General features: G+C 42.5%; 1 protein-coding gene across 2 annotated transcripts in view; it reads left to right on the top strand.

Moving 5' to 3' along the window:
• NUDT13 (nudix hydrolase 13) overlaps nucleotides 1-18,596 on the top strand; it is a 33,640-nt gene extending 15,044 nt beyond the window's left edge. Inside the window, exons 3-9 of one of the 2 annotated variants that reach the window (XM_072130053.1) lie at nucleotides 3,124-3,263; nucleotides 4,697-4,804; nucleotides 4,933-5,039; nucleotides 8,780-8,905; nucleotides 10,808-10,919; nucleotides 14,565-14,713; nucleotides 14,928-18,596. In XM_072130053.1, coding sequence (XP_071986154.1) covers nucleotides 3,124-3,263; nucleotides 4,697-4,804; nucleotides 4,933-5,039; nucleotides 8,780-8,905; nucleotides 10,808-10,919; nucleotides 14,565-14,713; nucleotides 14,928-15,125 — 940 coding nt within the window. In that variant the 3' untranslated portion in view covers nucleotides 15,126-18,596. Of the gene's footprint in view, nucleotides 1-3,123; nucleotides 3,264-4,696; nucleotides 4,805-4,932; nucleotides 5,040-8,779; nucleotides 8,906-10,807; nucleotides 10,920-14,564; nucleotides 14,714-14,927 lie in introns of those variants that run through there. The other variant, XM_072130054.1, reaches the window with a different exon arrangement.
• Nucleotides 18,597-20,628: the final 2,032 nt, after the last annotated feature.

Below are 20,628 nucleotides of genomic sequence, written 5' to 3' on the forward strand. Positions count from 1 at the left end.
ATGTAGGTGCATACGAATAATAGAGAAGACTTTACCCTCCAATGACTGTAGGAACATGATATAAAAGCAGTAGGACATCATGAAGAAATACTACTCCAAGATTTCAGCTTTTTCTCAGCATGTATAAACATCTGTGCTAAGTTTATGATGTAGGGTGTAACCTTGTGACTGCCGCCTTCAAGTGGAAGGAGCAGTGGAAACTGAATTCAGGAGCCGATTGGTTGACTGCAGTGGTTTTTGGCCGGAGACGTAGACGAGTTATTTTTGGTTCTTTTGGGCTTCTGAATTGTGCTCTGTGGTATGTAAGGAATAATCAAGTGAATATTTCAGGAAGTTGAATACTTGTGCATCAGAGCAGGTAGCAAGGATTGCTCCTCACTTACATTGCCCTGTCCCAAGACTTCTTGGGAATCGGTTTCAAACATCTGGGGTCCAGCAAACTGGCAACCAAGGTCCATGTTCAGACACTGGTCCTACAGTTTAATGTCTGTATTGTAGAAGATTACAGTGCAGACTCCTTGATGATCTCTTACAATTTAAGGAGAATAAAGAAAGAAGGATAAGGATGGTACTTTAGCAATTTATGCAATGCTGTGTTGAGGCATCCTGGGATTGATAAAAGACAGCACCGAGATGCAGAAATCTAATAGTGGAGGAGACTGCACTGCACATGTATATAGGGATCAGATATCCAAACAATAGCTTAGTTATCTGCCCCCGACAGCTTAGATTACTTAGATTATGGCTAGCGATTGTTGAGGATTGAACGGTTACAGGCGATAGTGAGTACACAGGTCCTGTGTCAGCCCTTTTTGCCACCAACTGCGCCCCCTTCGCGCCCCTCCACACCCACTTGGCTTAGAGGTAGTGTAAAGTAATTACAATTCCTGGCGGGTTAGCAAGGGAACTGCGATCATTTCAGAGCTTGCAAGCCAGAAAACCTAGTACAAGACCTGATAAATAGACCCAAAAAATAGATATAAAGGCAGTCCCTGGTTTACGTACAAGATAGGTTCTGTAGGTTTGTTCTTAAAGGAAACCTACCACTGCTTGCATGATGAAATCATGCGAGCAGACCACCCTGTAGGCTACTTAATGCTGATGCCGGCACATAGTTTAGTTAGGCTCAGCGAACTTTAGTTGAGCTAAAAAAACGATTTTCTTACATATGTAAATAAGCCCTCCGGTGACATCACCAAGCTCTCGGCACCTATCGCCGGCCGGCTGTCCGAGACTTAGTGTTTGCGCATGCGCGATAAGTGCCGAGAGCTTGGTGACGTCACGGCTCTCGGCACCTGAAGGAGGAGGGTAATTTGAAGTTGGCTGGAATAATTAAACATCGGAAGCCATCGCCAGCCCGAAGGTGACGTACGGTAGCACCGGAGGGCTCATTTACATATGTAAGAAAATCGTTGTTTTAGCTCAACTAAAGTTCGCCGAGCCTAACTAAACTATGTGCATTAAGTAGCCTACAGGGTGGTCTGCTTGCATGATTTCATCATGCAAGCAGTGGTAGGTTTCCTTTAAGTTGAATTTGAATGTAAGTCGGAACTGTATATTTTATAATTGTAGATCCAGCTCGAATTTGTTTGGGTCTCTGTAACATTTGGATTTTAAAAATGTTGGTTTGTCATAAGAACCAGGAATAACACTAAAGCTTCATTACAGGCACCATTGATAACTGTTATAGCTGTTTATTGTAGCCTAGGACTAAAGTACAGTCACTTACCAATATCCAGAGGTCCGTTTGTAACTAGGGGTCGTCTGTAAGTCAGATGTTCTTAAGTAGGGGGCCGCCTGTACATAAAAATGATACATTTATCAGAAGAGTAGGGAATATTCATTTTTTAGATTTGTTATTATTTGCCATTTTTATGTTCGCTGGAAAGATTATATTGTGTACAAATCAAATGTTCCCAGTTGAAATGACATATTAGGGATCTGTGGACATAATCCGACAAACATTTACAAAATTGCCATCTGAATATTGACAGATGTGTGTGATGCAGTTTACTGTGCAGAATTATTTTCCCACTTACTAATATTAAAGACTATTTGGAGATTGATTTGACTAAAACAAGTGCAGTCTTTTCTTCTAAAACTGGATCGCAGGCAATAATCGCTTCAACATTTGTTAACTTGGTTTCATCTGTGATATCACAATGGATCAGGGCCCCAAAAGTCTTTATGTTTTTTTTTTCCTTTCAGAAAAGTCTATTAATGAGGCCTGAAAAGGTTTTAATGACCATTTTTAGCGCACTGCCTCAATTTTTTTTTTTTTGGCTGTGCTACCTTTTTGCTGAGTTTTTTAGTGTGACACATAGAGCTAGTTAAAAATTATAAATTGTCAAAGGATTTTTTTCTATTCATTTTTAGTTTTATTCATTGGTTAATTGTACAAAAGTGAAAAAAGACGGTTTTGTCATGTGTAGTACTTTTTTTAAAATTTTCAAATGATTTTAAAGTGACCAAAATAAATTCCCCATTGTATAACGGTCTTTTTGATATATAATACATTTAGTCCCAGGTAAACAGGGGGAAAATATGCCAATGTTTTATGGGAGGGCAATTTTATACTAAATCTATAAGAGCCCCAGTTACAGAAGAAAACAATTGTTATCAAGAGCAACCGGATAGTAGCAGCAGGACTGTGAAAACTGCATTTATATATCAGGAACCAGGACTATAGCGGCACCGATTCCTGCTGACACCATACAAATGCAGGCGGTGCATGCACACCGTTCTTTAAATGCTAGAGGCGTGTTCACATGGGATTTAAAGCGTAACACCTGCACTCAATGGCAGCATTGATTGCGGTGTTACCAGTGGGGGTGAGCGTTGGGGTTTGATATCCAAACACAAACAGAACCTTCAGTGGTTCTGAAAAATACTGAAAAAACTACATGTTTACAGCATGCTGCTTTTAAAATAAATGCAATTGACCCAAAAATCACAATAAAAGTGAAATAATTCACTTTTAATTGTGGAAAAAGGTATGGAAACAAAGACAATGCTATACCAGTGGTAATAGGATACAATGAAAGGGAAATAAGCCACCAGAAATAAAAACTGTTTTGCATCATAATAAAGACCTGACATTACTATTATTATGTCTTTCATCAGTTTCTTATTCGAACTAAAGGAAAATGATGACGCTTGTCGCCAAGCCCTGAAATCAGGATCTTTTTACTTATTCCACAATCTTTCACCTCTTGTTCACAAGTCTGGAAATGGCTTCTATGCCCCGGCAGTCAGTGGTACCGGTAAGTCCACACTGTAACACGTAACACGTGGTCCACTTTTTGAAAATTGGACCGTAATACAGTAGTGATTATATGTAAGGAGGGGGTAGGATTAGGGCCATGCTGCTGTCATTGGGGGGTGGCCAGGAAGGGAGACAGTGCTAGTAGTAGTGGATGAACACATAGACATTGCTATACTAGTAGAAATAAGAACACATATGGGGCTGCTGCCAGGGAAGCCCCACAGTGGTATTTTGTGCTGCTATCTGGTATTAGATATTTATTTTCCACAGTTTTTGCCCTACTGTGGTATTTATTCAGCATTTGGTGCTCTTTATGGTAGCCGGCTCCAAGACTCAGTAGAACTAAATATGGTAATGTACATAGAGCCGGATGTGTCATTGCACCTCTAATATCACACATGTATAGAAGAAGATGCAGTTGTTCATAGAATACGAATAAACTAGCCTTCATTATAGAATTACAGCAGTTTAAGCTTTGTAGTGACTGATAAGCCTCAGGGCACATGTTATTGGACTGGGATAAGAATTGTTTTATTTTCCTATCCAAAGAGGACCTTTTACTACATTTCTCCACCCCAACTCTTTAAATCATTTAAAAGGGGTTGTACCAAGTTTTTAATTTGGGAATTACACAGATCATGAGAGCGGGACCCCCAGAAATATTGAGAACATCAAACCTGCTCTCACTAATGATGAGGGGCTTCTTTCAGTAGAATAGGAGTGTTGGATATTGCTGAGCACAGCATTCGGCTATCCACTACACTCACAGAGACAGTCAATGGGAGCGCCAGAGACAGTTAAGTGCCATGTTCTTCGTGTTCTTCTCTTATTCTGACACTCCCATTGAATGGAGCGGCAGGACAAATACTCATCCAGCCGCTGTAACCATTAGTGAGAACAGGAGTGACGTCTAGATTGCCAGGGGTCCCCTAGTCGTGAACCCCGCTGATCACTGGGTACCAGCCCTTTAACATGCATTTTTCTACTTTGTAGGTACTGTAGATAAAAAATAATACTATTGTGAATTGTGAGAGCTAGAGAGGAAGTTATTTAAAGGACATCTACCTCTAGGATCAAGGATTGTAAACCAAGCACACTGATATATTGGTGTGTGCCCCTCTGACAGGATCCACTCTTATTTAAGATTTCTATGCCCTTGCTTCTAAGTAAAAGAGAGGCTTTAAAATTATGCAAATGCACCTGAGAGTCTCTCCGAGTGATCCCTGGATCAGGCCTTCCACCATCACGGGCTCCCCATCCCCCATCATCAGGGATACCTATCTGGCCACGGTGGGGGATGTTGCACTTGCTTTACAATCCTTGATTCTGGTGGTAGATGTCCTTTAAGGGTGTGAAGTTGGTCTTTAAATGATCTCATTCAGAATTGTTCTATATACATTGTTTCAGCAATATCATTCTGTTGGATCTTAGATTTAATGCAAGTCCTCAGTAGCTGTGGCAAAGAGAAGGTCAACTTAGAAGACTCCATTCTGGTTGGCTGCTCAGATTCATCCATTGCCAAGTTTGCGCTGGATGTCGGTAAGTGAATTTCTTGTACATTTATATTAATCAATCCTTTTTCCAAGGGGACCATATGAATTATATTGTGCAGTCAACATAGCTGCAAACCCACACACAGTTAAATTCTATGATTTCATATTTTTTAGGGTCTTTTGAAAAATCTGCTTTAGAACAAAAATTTCCTGGAAAATTCACTGATATAAGGAGCGCAGTGGTGAAAATAGATGGAGAAGATGGATCTCTGTTATCAAGGGTATTACCATTGGGATGCTTTCATCTTGTCTATTTTCATAAGTATACTGTATTTTTCAGACTATAGGACACACTTTATAGTGCTAAAAAGTGTTTGTGTTTTATAGTCCGAAGGTCTGAAGGATCCAGCAATGCCAGACCCTCCTGACTGCTGTTCTGAAGATCAGGTGAAGGGCTGAGTAAACATTTCACCCGATCTCCCTCTTCTGACATCTCAAAAAGTGTTTCTGTAAGACCTATAGTGATGTCAAAACCATGTGACTTATCACATGCTTCCTGCATCACTGCAAGGTCCTTAAACCCTCTCTTGTTTTCAGGGGATGGGGATAGAAAAGACACTGCGGTTTGTGTGAGTGTGTTTATAGTAGTGCTGAGTGTGAGTGTGTGTTTATAGTTGTGCTGAGTATCTGTGTACAAAACTGCTGTGTGTGTGCATAGCAGTGCTGATTGTGTGTGTTTGTGTGTACATAGCTGTGATGAGTGTGTTCATGTGTGTATATAGCAGTATAGAGTGTGTTTGTATGTATAGCATCGCTTAATGTGTGTGTGTATAGCAGTGCTGGGTGGGATCATGTGTGTATATAGCATTGTTGAGTGTGTTTGTGTGAGTAAATCAATATAGCTGTCCTGAGTAAGTGAATGGATGTAGCAGGGCTGTGTGTGCTGTGCACGTGTGTGACCAACAAGGAATATTTAATTGGTGTAAAATATATTTCTCCTTTTTTGTATGACCAAATCTGCCGTACGGCTTACAGTAAGGTGTCTCATATCTAATAATATGTAATATAGGAAAAATTCTGCTACTTTGTAGTTACCCAACATATATTCATTTGAGGGAAATTAGTTTTAGAATGGTAAAAATGTGCAGTAAAAGTTTCTATAAATATGACTCTATCTCCAGATTCTTTAATTCCTTTCACATAGGCTGGAGTATGTAAGGATTGATCGTCCAAAAATACTCTATGAGAATTTAAATGGAAGTTAAAAAGCCCCATTTGACTTGCTCTATTGTGAAATGGTGCACGGTATGGGCAATAACCTGCTCCTTACCTAAGCTTAGAATCCTAAATAAAGATGGGAGTCTCCGGCTTGTGTTCCATGGCCATGTGCATTACATCACGTAGTGGATTCTGAGTACGTTCTATTTTATGGGTTAGTAGGTTAGCAGACACATTGGTTAGCATACCTGGATGATGAATAGCTTTACAAGTCCCAACGGGGGACAGTTACCTGCCCCCAAGAAAACTACAGCAGTGTCCTAAATGTGTCATTCTTTCCTAAGGTGTAAGGACCTGCTGGAACAGAAATCTACTACTGCCCAGGGCACAAATCTTTGAAGGGGGAGCACAATGGGTGAATTTTCATCTTGCCCAGGCTTGTATGAGTGCTCATGTCTGCTCATACATAAGGCCATGATGAGGAATGACAGAGATCATCCACAAGGGTAGATCAAATACTCCCAGAGGCTGTACATTTTTATAAAAAAGTGCAAGCAAAGTGTTTCACAGCCTTTACATCATGTACATCTGGTGGGGGAGCGAATGCATCCTATGATCTGTGGTTTTCAGAGAAGCGTCTCAGCAATGGAAGGGACAGTCTTGTTACACCCATTTTATAAACCAGTGGTTAACTGAAAGATTAGCAATCTCTGTGCAAATATCAGGCCAGTATAACTTACTCTATGTACTGGATACCGATCTCTGCAATAATTTGGTGGTTTTACAGTTTTGTAGTGAATTTTACTTTAAAAGCCTTCACTGGGATTTTAATACAAAGAGAAATCTATATGCACTCTATAAGACATTGGGGGTCATTTACTAAGGGCCTGATTCGCGTTTTCCCGACGTGTTACCCTAATATTTCCGATATGCGCCAATTTTTCCTGAATTGCCCCGGGATTTTGACGCACGCGATCGGATTATGGCGCATAGGCGCTGGCATGCACATGACAGAAATCGGTGGGCGTGGGCGAACGAAATCCCGACGGATTCGGAAAAACCGCCGCATTTAAAAAAAGAGTCGCTCAACACGCGCTTACCTTCACTCGTCCCGACTTGGTGAACTCCAGTGCATTCAACGCAGCAGCGACACCTGGTGGACGTCGGAGGAACTGCCTTAGTGAATCGCGGGAAGACCCGAATCCACCGCAGAGAATGCGCGCTGGATCGCGAATGGACCAGGGAAGTAAATCTGCCCCATTGTGTAGATCAGGGGCACACAGCCTGTGGCCCGGGATAGGTAGGTGGACTATAGTGCCTCAGGTGCAGACCGCAGCCTCCTGCCAGGAAACATGAGAAACCAGCGAATGTCTCCGTCACTGATGGTATTGCCCTTCGATGCAGGGGCCTGGAGCAGGAGAGATGAGGAACCAGAGAAGGCGAGGAGCTGGGAGTGTTGAGTACTTGTCAGGTGTACTCACCTCTTCTGCTCCATGCCACTTTGCTCTGGGTCCCGAGACTGGTACATACAGAAAGTGTTAAAGGGGTATTCCAGGAATCAGCATTATTCACATACAAATGGGTCCTTAAAATATAAGCTTATATGTAATTAATTATTTAAATTTTTGCTGTGGACATAGACTATAATAAAAGAATTAAAATGCTATTGGCCCTTTAATCAGTCTGTTGATTTTCTCCACGCGGAGGAGACGAAGGAGAGAAGATGGCTGCTGGTCACATGTCCACGTCACATGTCCTGCACCTGCCTGGGCCGGTCATGTGATCACCACTGTTTAGCTGTAATTGGTTGGTTGCAGTGCATCCAGTATGGCCGGTGTTGTGGTGAGACATTATTACAGTGCGGTAATGTGCCGTGATAGCAGTTACACATTATTACTATGGTAACAAAGCAGGACAGTCTGTTACATCATCACTGGGAGCATAACAGGGAGGAGGAGTTACTGAGAACTAAAGGATCATGGGACTTAATAACTCTGCTAACTTTAGAAAGCCCATAACATTTAGTGAATTGTAAAATCAAACTATTTAAGTTCCATTTTGTGACTAATGACATTGAGTTATGTTATATTTATTTACTTGTAGCATTGTGAGGTTTTGTATCAGACATTCATATTACCAGAATACCCCTTTAATACAGAGCGTTAAATGTGGGGCAGGGAGGAGGAGGAAAAGAGTGATGACAGGCTATTTATTTTTTTCTTCTCAAAAATGCTCTGGGGTATCCATTATTATTAAAAATGTGTCTGCTCTGTGGTCTACATTATACCTTAAAAAGAGGTCTGGCAGGTTTTGTCACTTAAAGGACACCTGTCATCAGGTCTCTGTCACTAGTCCTCTCACTACTACCTGTTGGAGCAGCTCACACGGATTCCATCCCAGCCTTTATCTAGTTATTTCATACATTAATCATTCTAAAATCATATTTTATTTATTATGTAAATGAGGCTGGTCACATGGTCAGAGGCAGTGATGTCACCCCTGTTACTCCTTCCCTCCTCCTCCAGTTTAGCCTAATATCTTGGGAGTCTCCTTTCCATTAATCTATCATATACAATTTATCATATTATTTACCATTAATTTCACTGCTCTTACAGTAAAGAACCCCCGGTTATGTTTGTGTAGAAACTTTATCTCCTCTGAAGACAAGTTCTTACTAATAATAGATCATATAGGAGATCTCTATCTTGGACTTTGAGATATATGACCAGTTTCCATATCTGTACTGAATAATGTGATTATACAGTGGATAACTCTGGACTTACCTGAAGCTTTTGGCTCACAGGCGCAGTCTCTTTTACGCTGGCATGACATGCATCAGTACTGCAGCAAATCAGGAAAGCCAACCCAGAAGAATGTCTCAGGAAGTAAGCGTGTGTGTCCTTCCAATGGGATCATCTACTACCCACAGGTCAGTTGAAAAAATGATATAATTAATTAAATTATTTTTAATCTCGCCTGTAATCCATGAACAATAAAGAACATTTGATGGTTGGCATTTATCTTACCCCAGAGAAGCCACTAGTGATGTCCTAACACTAAAAGGGAACCTTTACCCCAGTAAACTACCACCCCCCTGGGTAAAATTCCCACTTTTATGTGAAATCTCACCCATTTATCTATTTGAAAACTAACCTAAAGTGAGGAATAATTGACTTTTCTCACGAGATGAGTCAAGTTTAGTGGTCGCAGGGGGATTGTCACTTCAGAAGCGCCTATCTTCTGTTCTATATTACATAAAAACAATCTTTTTGTGTCATATTAAAGATAAGAATCTCATCTTTCATATCCCAAGCTTATGGTTCTGTGAGCTACAGAACTGGTCATAGAAGCAGGTAAAAATAGACAGGAACTGGATCTTTATCTGCCACGGGCATTTACAAATATGGGGCACATTTACTTACTCGGTCGCTGGAGTTCACCGAAAGTGCATTGTCCGTCTGTAATGCACTGTGGCGAGATTCACTGAGATCGTGCGTCCGATATCACGAATGTGTCGCTTCCCCGCTCAGGCCCGACAGAGTTCAAAATCTTTTTAGTGGTGTATGTTAGGGCTAGGGCTTGCGACACAATTTGAAAGTTAAATCCTGCGCTGATGGCAGGATCGGATCGTCCAATGGCACGCCCCCTAAATTGTGTCGCAGGGAAGCCAGCGCAGCTGCGACACAAAAGGATTGCATGCGCCAAAATCCCAGGGCAGACACTTCTTAAATACCTGTCCAAGCCATATAATCCCCAAAAAAAGGTGCACAATCAGATGAAAATGAGCAGCGCGGCCCTTAGTAAATGAGCCCCAATGTCTTTAGCTGCCTGTATTTCCAGTCCTGTAGCTCACAGAACTATGAGCCCAATGTGATTTGAAAGGCAACATCTGCTTCTTTAATATGACACAAAAACATGTTTCTAGATACTGTAGAACCAAAGATAGTGGTGTCTGAAGTGACACAACCCCTTCAACCACTGAAGCTGACTCATGTGAAAATTAAGTAAGAAGAGTCATATTTGCCCGATTGTGGAGGATAATTTTTTTTTATAGATAAATGGGTGATATTTCACACAAAAGAGAGAATTCTACAAATGACATTTCACATGCTAGCAGTTTAGTAGGATGAAATCTGGTGACAGTTTCCCTTTAAGACCGAAGTCTTGTAAAAACCGTAGAAAACACATTGGGGCACATTTACGAACGAACAACGCACTTTCATCAGGTTTCACAAATATTTCCGATTTGCGGCGAATTGCCTCGGGATTTTGGCACACATGATCGGATTGTGTCGCAACGGCGCCGGCTTTCACGCGACAGAAATCGGGGGGCGTGGCCGGCGGACGACCCGACTGATTCGGAAAAACTACGGAAATTAAATTTGTGTCGCAAGATCAGCACTTACATTTACCGGGAAGAAGAGGGTGAACTCCGGTGGACCTCGGCGCACCAGCGACACCTGGATATTGGGCGCACGACCTTAGTGAATCCCGTCAGACCAGAATCAGCGTCGGACAACGAGCTGCGGAATCGCGACTGGACCAGGTAAGTAAATGTGCCCCATTGAACTTATTGCAATACTTCTAAATGTCTTTGGCTTCATTTTTTTTCCTTCTCCCATTATGAATGCTTGTTCTATGCAGTATTTAGTGGTGGAGTACTGTAGTTTTTCAATGTCCATGGCACTTCATATACCTCTAATAGATTTAGGAGATTCTATCTGGGACAGAAAACCTTCCACCTAAAATAGATGCCTTTACTATGAGCAGATATGTTAAGCACATAGATGAAGGGTCTATAAACTTACTATAACTTGTTATAATTGCCTAGATGTCTCCAGTGGTGATCACCCTTGTGTCCAGCAGAAGGCGCTGCTTGCTGGCTCACCAGGAGAGTTTTCCTGCTGGCATGTACACTGCACTCGCTGGCTTCTGTGAAATTGGTAAGCTTTATTTATTATCTACCGGTATCTTACATTTATTTTTAAATCAGGTAATTTTTATTAGAGGTTTTTACCCCCCATATACCCCAAAAAATTACCAGCATCTTAAATGTTGGAATTTCTAATTTACATGGATTTACATTTCCCCAGCAAGATTACCGTATATACTCGTGTATAAGCCGAGTTTTTCAGCACAAAAAATGTGCTGAAAAAACTCCCCTCGGCTTCTACACGAGTCAAGTAAAAAATAAAAAACTTAATACTCACCCTCCGGTGTCCGGATCGTTGGCGCGGGTCCCGATGTTCAGCCCGCGGCTCCCGATCTTCGGCGCAGGTCCCGGCGGCTCCTCTTCTTTCTTTTCTGCTCTCTCGCCAGCAGAGTCGCATCCATGCGATATGCGGCGGGCGCACACTATGATGCGGCGGTGTCACCGCTGATGATGTCATCATCGGCGACACCGCTACATTATAGTGTGCGCCCGCCGCAGATCGTATGGATGCGACTCTGCCGGCGAGAGAGCAGAGAAGAAAGAAGAGAGAAGAGGAGCCGCCGGGACCTGCGCCGAAGATCGGGAGCCGCGCGCTGAACATCGGGACCCGCGCCAACGATCCGGACACCGGAGGGTGAGTATTAAGTTTTTAATTTTTTTTGGCAGGGGCTGCCTGTATACTACATTGGGGGGGCTGCCTGGCTGTATACTACATTGGGGGGGGCTGTAAACTACATTGGGGGGGGGGCTGCCTGGCTGTATACTACATTGGGGGGGGGCTGCCTGGCTGTATACTATATTGAGGGGGCTGGCTGGCTGTATACTATATTGAGGGGGCTGCCTGGCTGTATTCTATATTGAGGGGGCTGGCTGGCTGTATACTACATTGAGGGGGCTGCCGGCTGTATACTACATTGAGGGGGCTGCCTGGCTGTATACTACATTGAGGGGGCTGCCTGGCTGTATACTATATTGGGTGGCTGCCTGGCTGTATACTACATTGGGGTTGCTGCCTGGCTGTATACTACATTGGGGGGGGGGTTGGCTGGCTGTATGCTACATGGGGCTGGCTGGCTGTATGCTACATGGGGCTGGCTGGCTGCATACTACACCCTCGAGTCAATAGGTTTTCCCAGTTTTTGGTGGTAGAATTAGGAGTTTCGGCTTATACTCGGGTCGGCTTATACTCGAGTATATACAGTAGCTGTTTGCTGTGGGTGTTGGGTGCATCTCTTTCACTGAAGACACAATCCCTTTAAATCCCATACACTAACACAGCCCCTGGAAATTGTAATAATGTATTTTGAGTAATATGATTCATCGCCCTTCTTTCTTTCTAGTGTGTAGATGAAGTCCCCGTTTCATAATTTTAGAATTTAAAAATTCGAAATAAGGGTTACATTCTGGGTGCAATATTTTGACCCTGTTATGATTTGCCATCTCTTACTTTGCTAATTGAGTTACAATAGATTTGAGACTATAATACGCACCCCAGATTAGGTAACCAAAAAAAAGGAAAAAAAATATATCTACATTCACACTGCCGTTGCACGCCCGTACCGTACCGTAGCGGGCAACGGCAGTGCATGGGGAGAGGAGGAGGAGGTGAGCGCAGCTCACCCCCGCCCCTCTCCATAGAGATACATGGCGCACGGCCCCGTATTACGGGAAAAGATAGGACAGGTCCTATCTTTTTCCCGGGTACGGCGCGGTACGGTGCCCCGTACTGCTCCAGTAGGGCGCCGTGCGCCCATTGCCGTCTGTGGAGGACGTATATCGGCCGTATATACGTCCTCCATACGGTCATGTGAATGTAGCCTTACACCAAATCAAATTGTCACACACAAGCACAGCAGACAGAGCTCTGCTACATGCATTCACCCACACTAAGCTTTCTACAGCCACTAACTCATAACTCTGCTATATCTATTAACACACATTTCCGTTACATCCATTCACTCACTCCAGTCATTCAGTCACATGAGAACACCCTGAACAATCCTACATCCATCCATTCAGTCACACACAGCTCTTCTCCATACCCAGTCCCAGCTCAAACTTCTCCTTTTACCCTATTCCCTGGCAGCATGAAAAGGTTTAAAGGTGATCTACCACCAGGATGGAAGACTGTATGTAAATAAGCCTGAGGGGCTCCAGGTTTCATTAACACCTATAGAGCCTGGAGTCCTTTAAGGACCTTGCAGTGAGGCAGGAAGCATGTGACCAGTCACATGTTTCTGACATCCCTGTAGGTACTGCAGTAATACTCATTAGTGATGGGCAGTCAGACGGCCTGTTGGTTCATTGGACTCAGCTCGCTAAAAAGAGCGACTCCTCTGGATCCCTATTAAAGGGGTATTCCGGGAATATGAACGTCTGACAAAAAAACCCATGATGCTATAAATAAATGAATACAACAATACTCAATGTCATTAGTCACAAAACGGAGCTTAAATAGTTTGATTTTCTGATTTACAAAATTTTTGATGGAGTTATCACTAAGATGGCCGCCACTGGAAACTACAAGTCCCATGATCCTTTAGTTCTCAGTAACTCCTCCTACCTCTTATGCTCTGCCCCCAGTGATGATATAACAGACTGTCCTGCTCTGTTACCATAGTAATGATGTGTGTAACTGTCATCACTGCACATCACCGACTACACCGACTACAGCCAAACTTAGTGGTGATCACATGACCCTGCCCAGGCAGGTGCAGGACATGTAATGTGGACATGTGACCAGCGGCCATCTTCAGTCCTGTATCTGCTCTGCAACGGACCGCACGGAGGAAATTAAGGGACTTATTAAAGGGCCAGTAGCATTTTAATTCTTCATTACAGTCTATGTCACCAGCATTTTTCTGCTAAGGGGAGCAACATTTTAAATAACAACTAATTACATAGTAGCTTATATTTTAAGTGCCCATTTGTATATAAATTATGCTGATACCTGGAATACCCCTTTAAATATACAGGCGGTCCCCTACTTAAGAACACTCGACTTACATATGACCCATAGTTACAAACGGACCTCTGGATATTGGTAATTTATTGTACTTTAGCCCTAGGCTACAATAAACAGCTATAACAGATATCACAGGTGTCTGTAATGAAGCTTTAGTGTTAATATTGATTCTTATGACAAACCAACATTTTTAAAATCCAATTTTCACAGAGACCAAAAAAGTTCTGTCTGGGATTACAATGATAAAATATACAGTTCTGACTTAAATACAAAGTCAACTTAAGAACAAACCTACAGACCCTATCTTGTACGTAACCCGGGGACTGCCTGTATTATATGGATTATCTGTTCGGCTGCTAAAACCTAATTAGGCCACTTTGGTTTTTTTATGTAAAAAAGGGACATGGATTCTGGGGCTGGGGTCAGACTTTTTTCGTTCACTGAAAAGAGATGGCTCGTTCACTTAGAACCCATCACTAATACTCTTGTCCTGATGGCTAGGAGAGGGAGAGAGCTTCACCAGATCTCCAGGATAGCAGTCAGGAGTCTGGCAGCGCTGGGTTCTCCTGACTTTGAACTATAAGACAGTAACTATTTAGTAAGATCTTTTTCTTAATAAAAGTTTTTTTTGATGGAGTTTGTCCTAGGGGGCAGAATTTTGACTGTTGCTTGGTATTTCCTGGGGTTTAGGGGAGACGCTGGAGGAGACAGTTCGGAGAGAAGTAGCTGAAGAAGTTGGTTTGGTGGTGGATACCATCAGATATTCGGGATCTCAGCATTGGCCATTTCCTAGCAGCTCACTGATGCTGGCATGTCAGGCCACGGTCAAGGATGACAAGGTAAGAAATATTTGCCTAATGTGGACATACTATGTAACCAGTGACAGAACCAGTTCCCGTGTTACTGCAATTTTGTCCGGCTATTTCTGCCTCATCACATGAGACTACTATAAAGCTCCAATTTTTCATGCATATCTGACTGTGTGATTCTTACTATTACTAGCTAAAATTGTATTACTGGGCTCTGATGTAGTGACCATTTATTTCCTTACAGCTTGAAATCAACAGAGCAGAGATAGCAGACGCCCGATGGTTCACCCTGGAAGAGGTGATGGAAGCGCTACAAGTAAAGATGATGCCTTCCAAGCTACCAGATGGGACGTTGCCAGTCTGGGTGCCCCCTAAGTTTGCTATAGCTCATCAGCTCATACAGGAATGGGTGCAAGAACAGAAGTCTCTACGTGGTAGTTAACACTAATGAGAATTAAAGGGGTTTTCCAGGATTATGATATTGATGCTTTATCCTAAGTGAGAGCGGTGGTGGACTGACATGTGGCAATCCTGCTGGTGAGATGTTTTTAGCAGTTGGGGTTCCCTGGTCAGTGCCACTGCATTTTTCAGATGGGCACCCATTTGTCACATGTCCATTGTTCATCCTAGTGCAGTTTCAGATTAACCTGATCGGTCTGTGAATCCTGGACTGTGTAGTGTCCGCTTTCACAGACTCACCACAATGTAGAGGACGGGACCCCATGCAATATAGTGATATAGGAGTCCCTGCTTCCACACAAAGGGAAGAAGGGACTCCTAGCATCATCTATAGCTATGGTGTACAGAGTCCAGTGCACTGTGGTCGGTCCATGAAACTGGACAATGCACAGTGTGGGATTCATGAAATGACCAGGGTAGTCTGAAGCAGTCTATGTAAAAAGAAATGAACAAAGGTGCAATACCAAGAACAGCCACTATATGGTGTATGGCACTGCTTTTGGTAGCGTTGAGGCTGATACCGTCACCTGATTGGGGGAGCTGCCAGTATCCTGAGGACACATCAGAATCCTAGTACTGAAAATCCTCTTTTAACATTATCACGCCAATACTATTAGCCAAAGTATCTGATCAGTACTATACAAAGACTTAACATATAGTACCACAGTGCCATTTTCAGTATTCAATTAATGCTTTTATTGGGCAGTAGGTGGACTTTAGTTTCCTCGTTAGGTTTTTTGATTTTATTTCTGTTTGGCGCAAATATCCTATTAAAAACTTATAACAATGAAGTTATTTTCTAAGCTGCAGCCACAGTGTAGCAAATCTGGTTACATTCTGTTACTTGAGGAGAGACTATTGGATTATTTGAATTCTAAATTCCCTGTTCCTTGTGATCCATTCTCTCTTCTTTTTCCCTTTGGGGCATTATTGGTCATCAAAAGTAAGTCACTGCTAGACCCCTCTGAATAGTTTAGGCATTTATAAGGGTGAGTTAACACGCTGTGTTTTTGACTCTTTGTTTCAAAGCCAATCGCAGCCAATTGGTAATATACACTCTGCACCCCATTTTAAAAGAGAAAAACTGAAATATCCCATGGTCATAAGTATTCAGACCCCTTGCTGTGACACTCATATTTAACTCACATGCTGTCCATTTCCTTCTGATTCTCCTTGAGATGGTTCTGCTCCTTCAATGGACAGCTGTGTTTACTTAAACTGATTGGACTTGTTTAGGAATGGCACAGACCCGTCTATATAAGACTTCACATCTCACAGTACATGTCACAGCACATGAGAATCATGAGGTTTTAGGAACTGCCCAAGGAGCTCAGAGACAAGACACAGACATGGCCAAGGTTACAAAAGAATTTCTGCAGCACTCAAGGTCCCTAGGAGCACAGTGGCCTCAATAATCCTTAAATGGAACAAGTTTGGGACGACCACAAGTCTTCCTCTACTTGGCCGTCCAGCCAAACTAAGCAATTGTGGGAGTGGAGCCTTGGAGAGAGAGGCATAGAAGAATCCCAAGATTATTGTGACTGAGCTCCAGAGATGCAGTATAGAAAAGCCATCAGTTGGGCTTTATGGCAGAGTGTGCAAATGAAAGCCTATATAGTTAGCAAAAAAACATGAATGACTCCCATGAACAGGAATGACTCCCAGACTATGGAAAAAAAAAGATTCTCTGGTCTGATGAGACAAATATTGAAGTATTTTGTTATTAATTCTAAGTGTTAAGTGTGGAGAAAGCCAGGCGCTGCTCATCACCTGCCAAATACAATCCCAACAGTGACACATGGTGGTGGCAGCATCATGCTATGGGGGCAGGGACAGGACCACTGGTTACCATGGAAGGAAAGAATGTGGCCAAATACAGAGATATCCTGGATGAAAGCCTCTTCCAGACAGAGAGCTCTGGACCTCAGACTGGGCAGACGTCCACGAATGTTCACCATCCAACCTTAGGGACCTGGAGAGGATCCTCAAATCCAGGGGTGAGAAACTTGTTGCATCATTCCCAAGAAGACTCATGGCTGTTAAAGGAGCTAAAAAACTTATGACGGTGTGACATTTCAGTTTTTAATAAATTAGCAAAACATCATTTCTGGGGTTTTTTTCTGTCAAGATGGGGGTAAGGTGTACATTAATGAGCAAACCTTTTTGATTTTTTACCAATTGGCTGCAATGAAACAAAAGTGAAAAATGTAACCCCTTATGCTGGGAGCGGGTGCATGGAGAGGGCTCGTGAGCTGAGCTCTCTCCATAGCCGGTAAGTCTTTGCTGCATATTGCAACACTTACCGGTAACACCCACGATCGGTGCTAGCTGTGTTTTTTTTTCACAAAAAAATTATCCCATCCCACCCTCACAATTTAAAAAAACCACCATGACCCCAAATGTTCATTTGTACATGCAATTCAAACATGACGCGTGAATTAAATCCAACAACCCGATCCTTCTGGCCCTGGATATCTGCCATGGTGAGGGAGACAAGTACCTCATATAGTAAGATAGTTGGCCAGTGATGTGAGGCTGACAGGTATAGTCATGTACACATTGGCTGCACACAAACAGACATACAAAGGCTACATTCACACCGCTGTTGCCCGCTGTACCATAGCACTCACCGCTGCTCACCCCCGCCCCTCTCCACAGAGGAACATGGCGCACGGCGGCGTATGCCGTGAAGAGATAGGACATGTATTATCTTTTCACGGGGTACAGAGCGGTACGATGCCGCACTTGTGCTGCCGTAGGGTGCCGTGTCCCCATTGCCCTCTATGGGAGACATATATATAGGCCATTTATACGTCCCCCATACAGCAGTGTGAATGCAGTCTTAAACCGTAGAAGCGGGATTGTGTGCTGTCAGATCTTAAAAAGCATAGTGCAGTGTACGGGAGTCCTTGCATCATTTATCCCTTTCTGGCGCCATCTCACCCACATTCAGGTCTGTACTTTGCAATTTTGATCTGATTTTTTGTATTGCAATGGCCGTTTCACACAAAGTCATGAAAAACAAAAAAAGATTGTAAGCTGAATCATAAGTTGCTATACTAAATTTGAATTTAATGTGTGCATGATCATTTACTATATGTATTTGAAGTACAAAAGACACAGTTAAAACAATGGAGTCATATTTTAGGTATCCGTAGTATTTTATAGTGGAAATATTGTAATTTTTTTTAATAGGGATAAGTACATTTTACAGACTCATCTTCCAGGCTGTGTATATTTCTATTTAGGCATAGACTATTGTATTTCAATGGTGCTGCTATATTATCACTCAGGACAGAACTACCTCCCATAGGAATATTAATATTATAAGTGAGTAAACTTATTACTGTACAAGAACATGGCCTGCAGTGCGATACGCTAAACCAATGTCTATTTATATGGTCTGATATATTCATGTCACATATCTATTAAAATGATAAAACTTTTACTTTCATCTGTGTTGTATGCTCAATACTTTATATGCTCAATATTACATGGGTTTCCTTTTCTAAAGTCCTGGAACATGTACAAATCACCCAGGTTGCTCAGATGGGTGAGATGACAGTAATCCAGAATTTCTTGCTTCTCAGCAAACAACGATGCTTGCTGAGCATTTTTAAAGGAAACCTACCACCACGGATCTACCTATAAATGTAGATCGGGTGGTAGGTGCATATATTTGATGTGAGGATAGCCCTTTTGAGGAGCTCCTCATAGCTGCGTTCCTAAGATTTTTGGTAGAAGGATCAAAGAGGCTACTGGGGCGTAGGACCGATTTGACAAGCTCTGTGCAGCGCTGCGTAATCTGTGTGCACTATATAAATAAAGAATTATTATTATTTATTATTAGAGTAGCCGCAGCTCTGGCTACTCCACACCCCAGCAGCCTCTTTAGAAAATCTGCATATTAGGGAAATAAAAGTTATAAAAAGATTGCGGGGACGTGAGGATTAGCTCTTAAAAGGGCTATCCTCTTGTCCTATAGACCCACCTACCCAATCTACCTTTATAGGTATATATGTGGTGGTAGGTTTCCATTAAGGGCTGTGCACTGGGCTGGACTTTTTTTTTTCAGAAATGGCAGATATGCTGGTAGTAGGACTTGCCACTCCCATCCCCGTTAGTAAGGAATCAGAAGCCAGACATTAGCGGAGCTTGGCTGGAAAGTCAGAAACGTTGTTGCTCCTGCACATTTACATGCTAGTGTGTGTGTGCCCCCCGGCAGGATCTGCTCTAATTTTAAGCTTCCTATGTCCTTGTTAAAAATCAAAAAAGCCTTTAAAAATTATGCAAATGAGCCTGAGGGGCTCCAGGCTCTATTAATACCTGACTTTCTAGCCAAGCTCTGCTAATGTCTGGCTTCTGATTCCTTGATAACGAGGATGGGAGTGCCAAGTCCTACTACCAGCCTATATGCCATTTCTTTAAAAAGTCCAGCCAGTGCAATGCACTCAAAAATGATCAGCAAGCATAGTTGTTTGCCGAGAAGCAGGAACTCTGGATTACCATCATCTCACCCAAGCAGAGGACGCACACACCAGTATATCCGTGTGCTTGGTTTACAGTTTTCGATCCTGATTTTCGATCATCTTTATTACTGTTCTCTGGGTTTGGGTCCATCCTCTGCACCGATTACCAGTTAGTAAAGTTCTTACAGTAATGAGGTTGTGCATTATATGGGAGAATACACAGCCAGCAATGATTAGTAATTCAGCTGATGTCCTCACTCTGAAGCCTAGCTGACAATTTACTGGCAAGGAGAGAGCCCTGCGCTGTCAGGAGGATATTTATTACTGGCCGCGCTCCACCTAACTCATTCACATCTATTAGCTCAGGACAATTTTATTGTGATGCTGTCAAGTATAATGATCCAAGCCATTCTAACAAATCAATGTAAGGTCTATGGTGGGGGTTATCACAGGGACAATATAATGTGTCTCTCTATACAGGAGATGTATAAAGAAATGGGTTTCTGAGATCTTAATATTAATGATCCACTCAGTGGTGGTCTTAAGATCCATACCAGAAAAGAAAAAGCCAGTGTTAAGGACTACTCATGGGTGTGAACCACCACAAATAGACATTATTATCATGAGCAAGGGAAGAGGCGAGTATATAAAATATCTATTATGATCTATTAAAATGAACACTATCAGGTTCTTTTATGCTATTGAAAACTATCTAAAAATAGTGTAGGGTATCCAACTGTAGGGGGGTGACTTTATTCATCCAGGGACTAAACAGGGAGAGGATAGTCCCCTTTAGAGATAATAGTAATGAGGACATCCCCTCTCATCCCAACATGACTCTAATGAATTGGTTCATGTATATAAATGGGCAGCAGCATTTACAGTGGGTTTCCACACATGTATACATATAACGAGTGCTGGTGTATTACAGTCAGAGTGAGTGGACTGGATCACTTAGACCACACAACACTATCCTGCTATCTCACACTGCAGCTTAAAGGAAACCTACCATTTGAT

The sequence above is a fragment of the Engystomops pustulosus genome, chromosome 11 (assembly GCF_040894005.1).
Source record: "Engystomops pustulosus chromosome 11, aEngPut4.maternal, whole genome shotgun sequence".
NCBI classification, from domain to species: domain Eukaryota; kingdom Metazoa; phylum Chordata; class Amphibia; order Anura; family Leptodactylidae; genus Engystomops; species Engystomops pustulosus.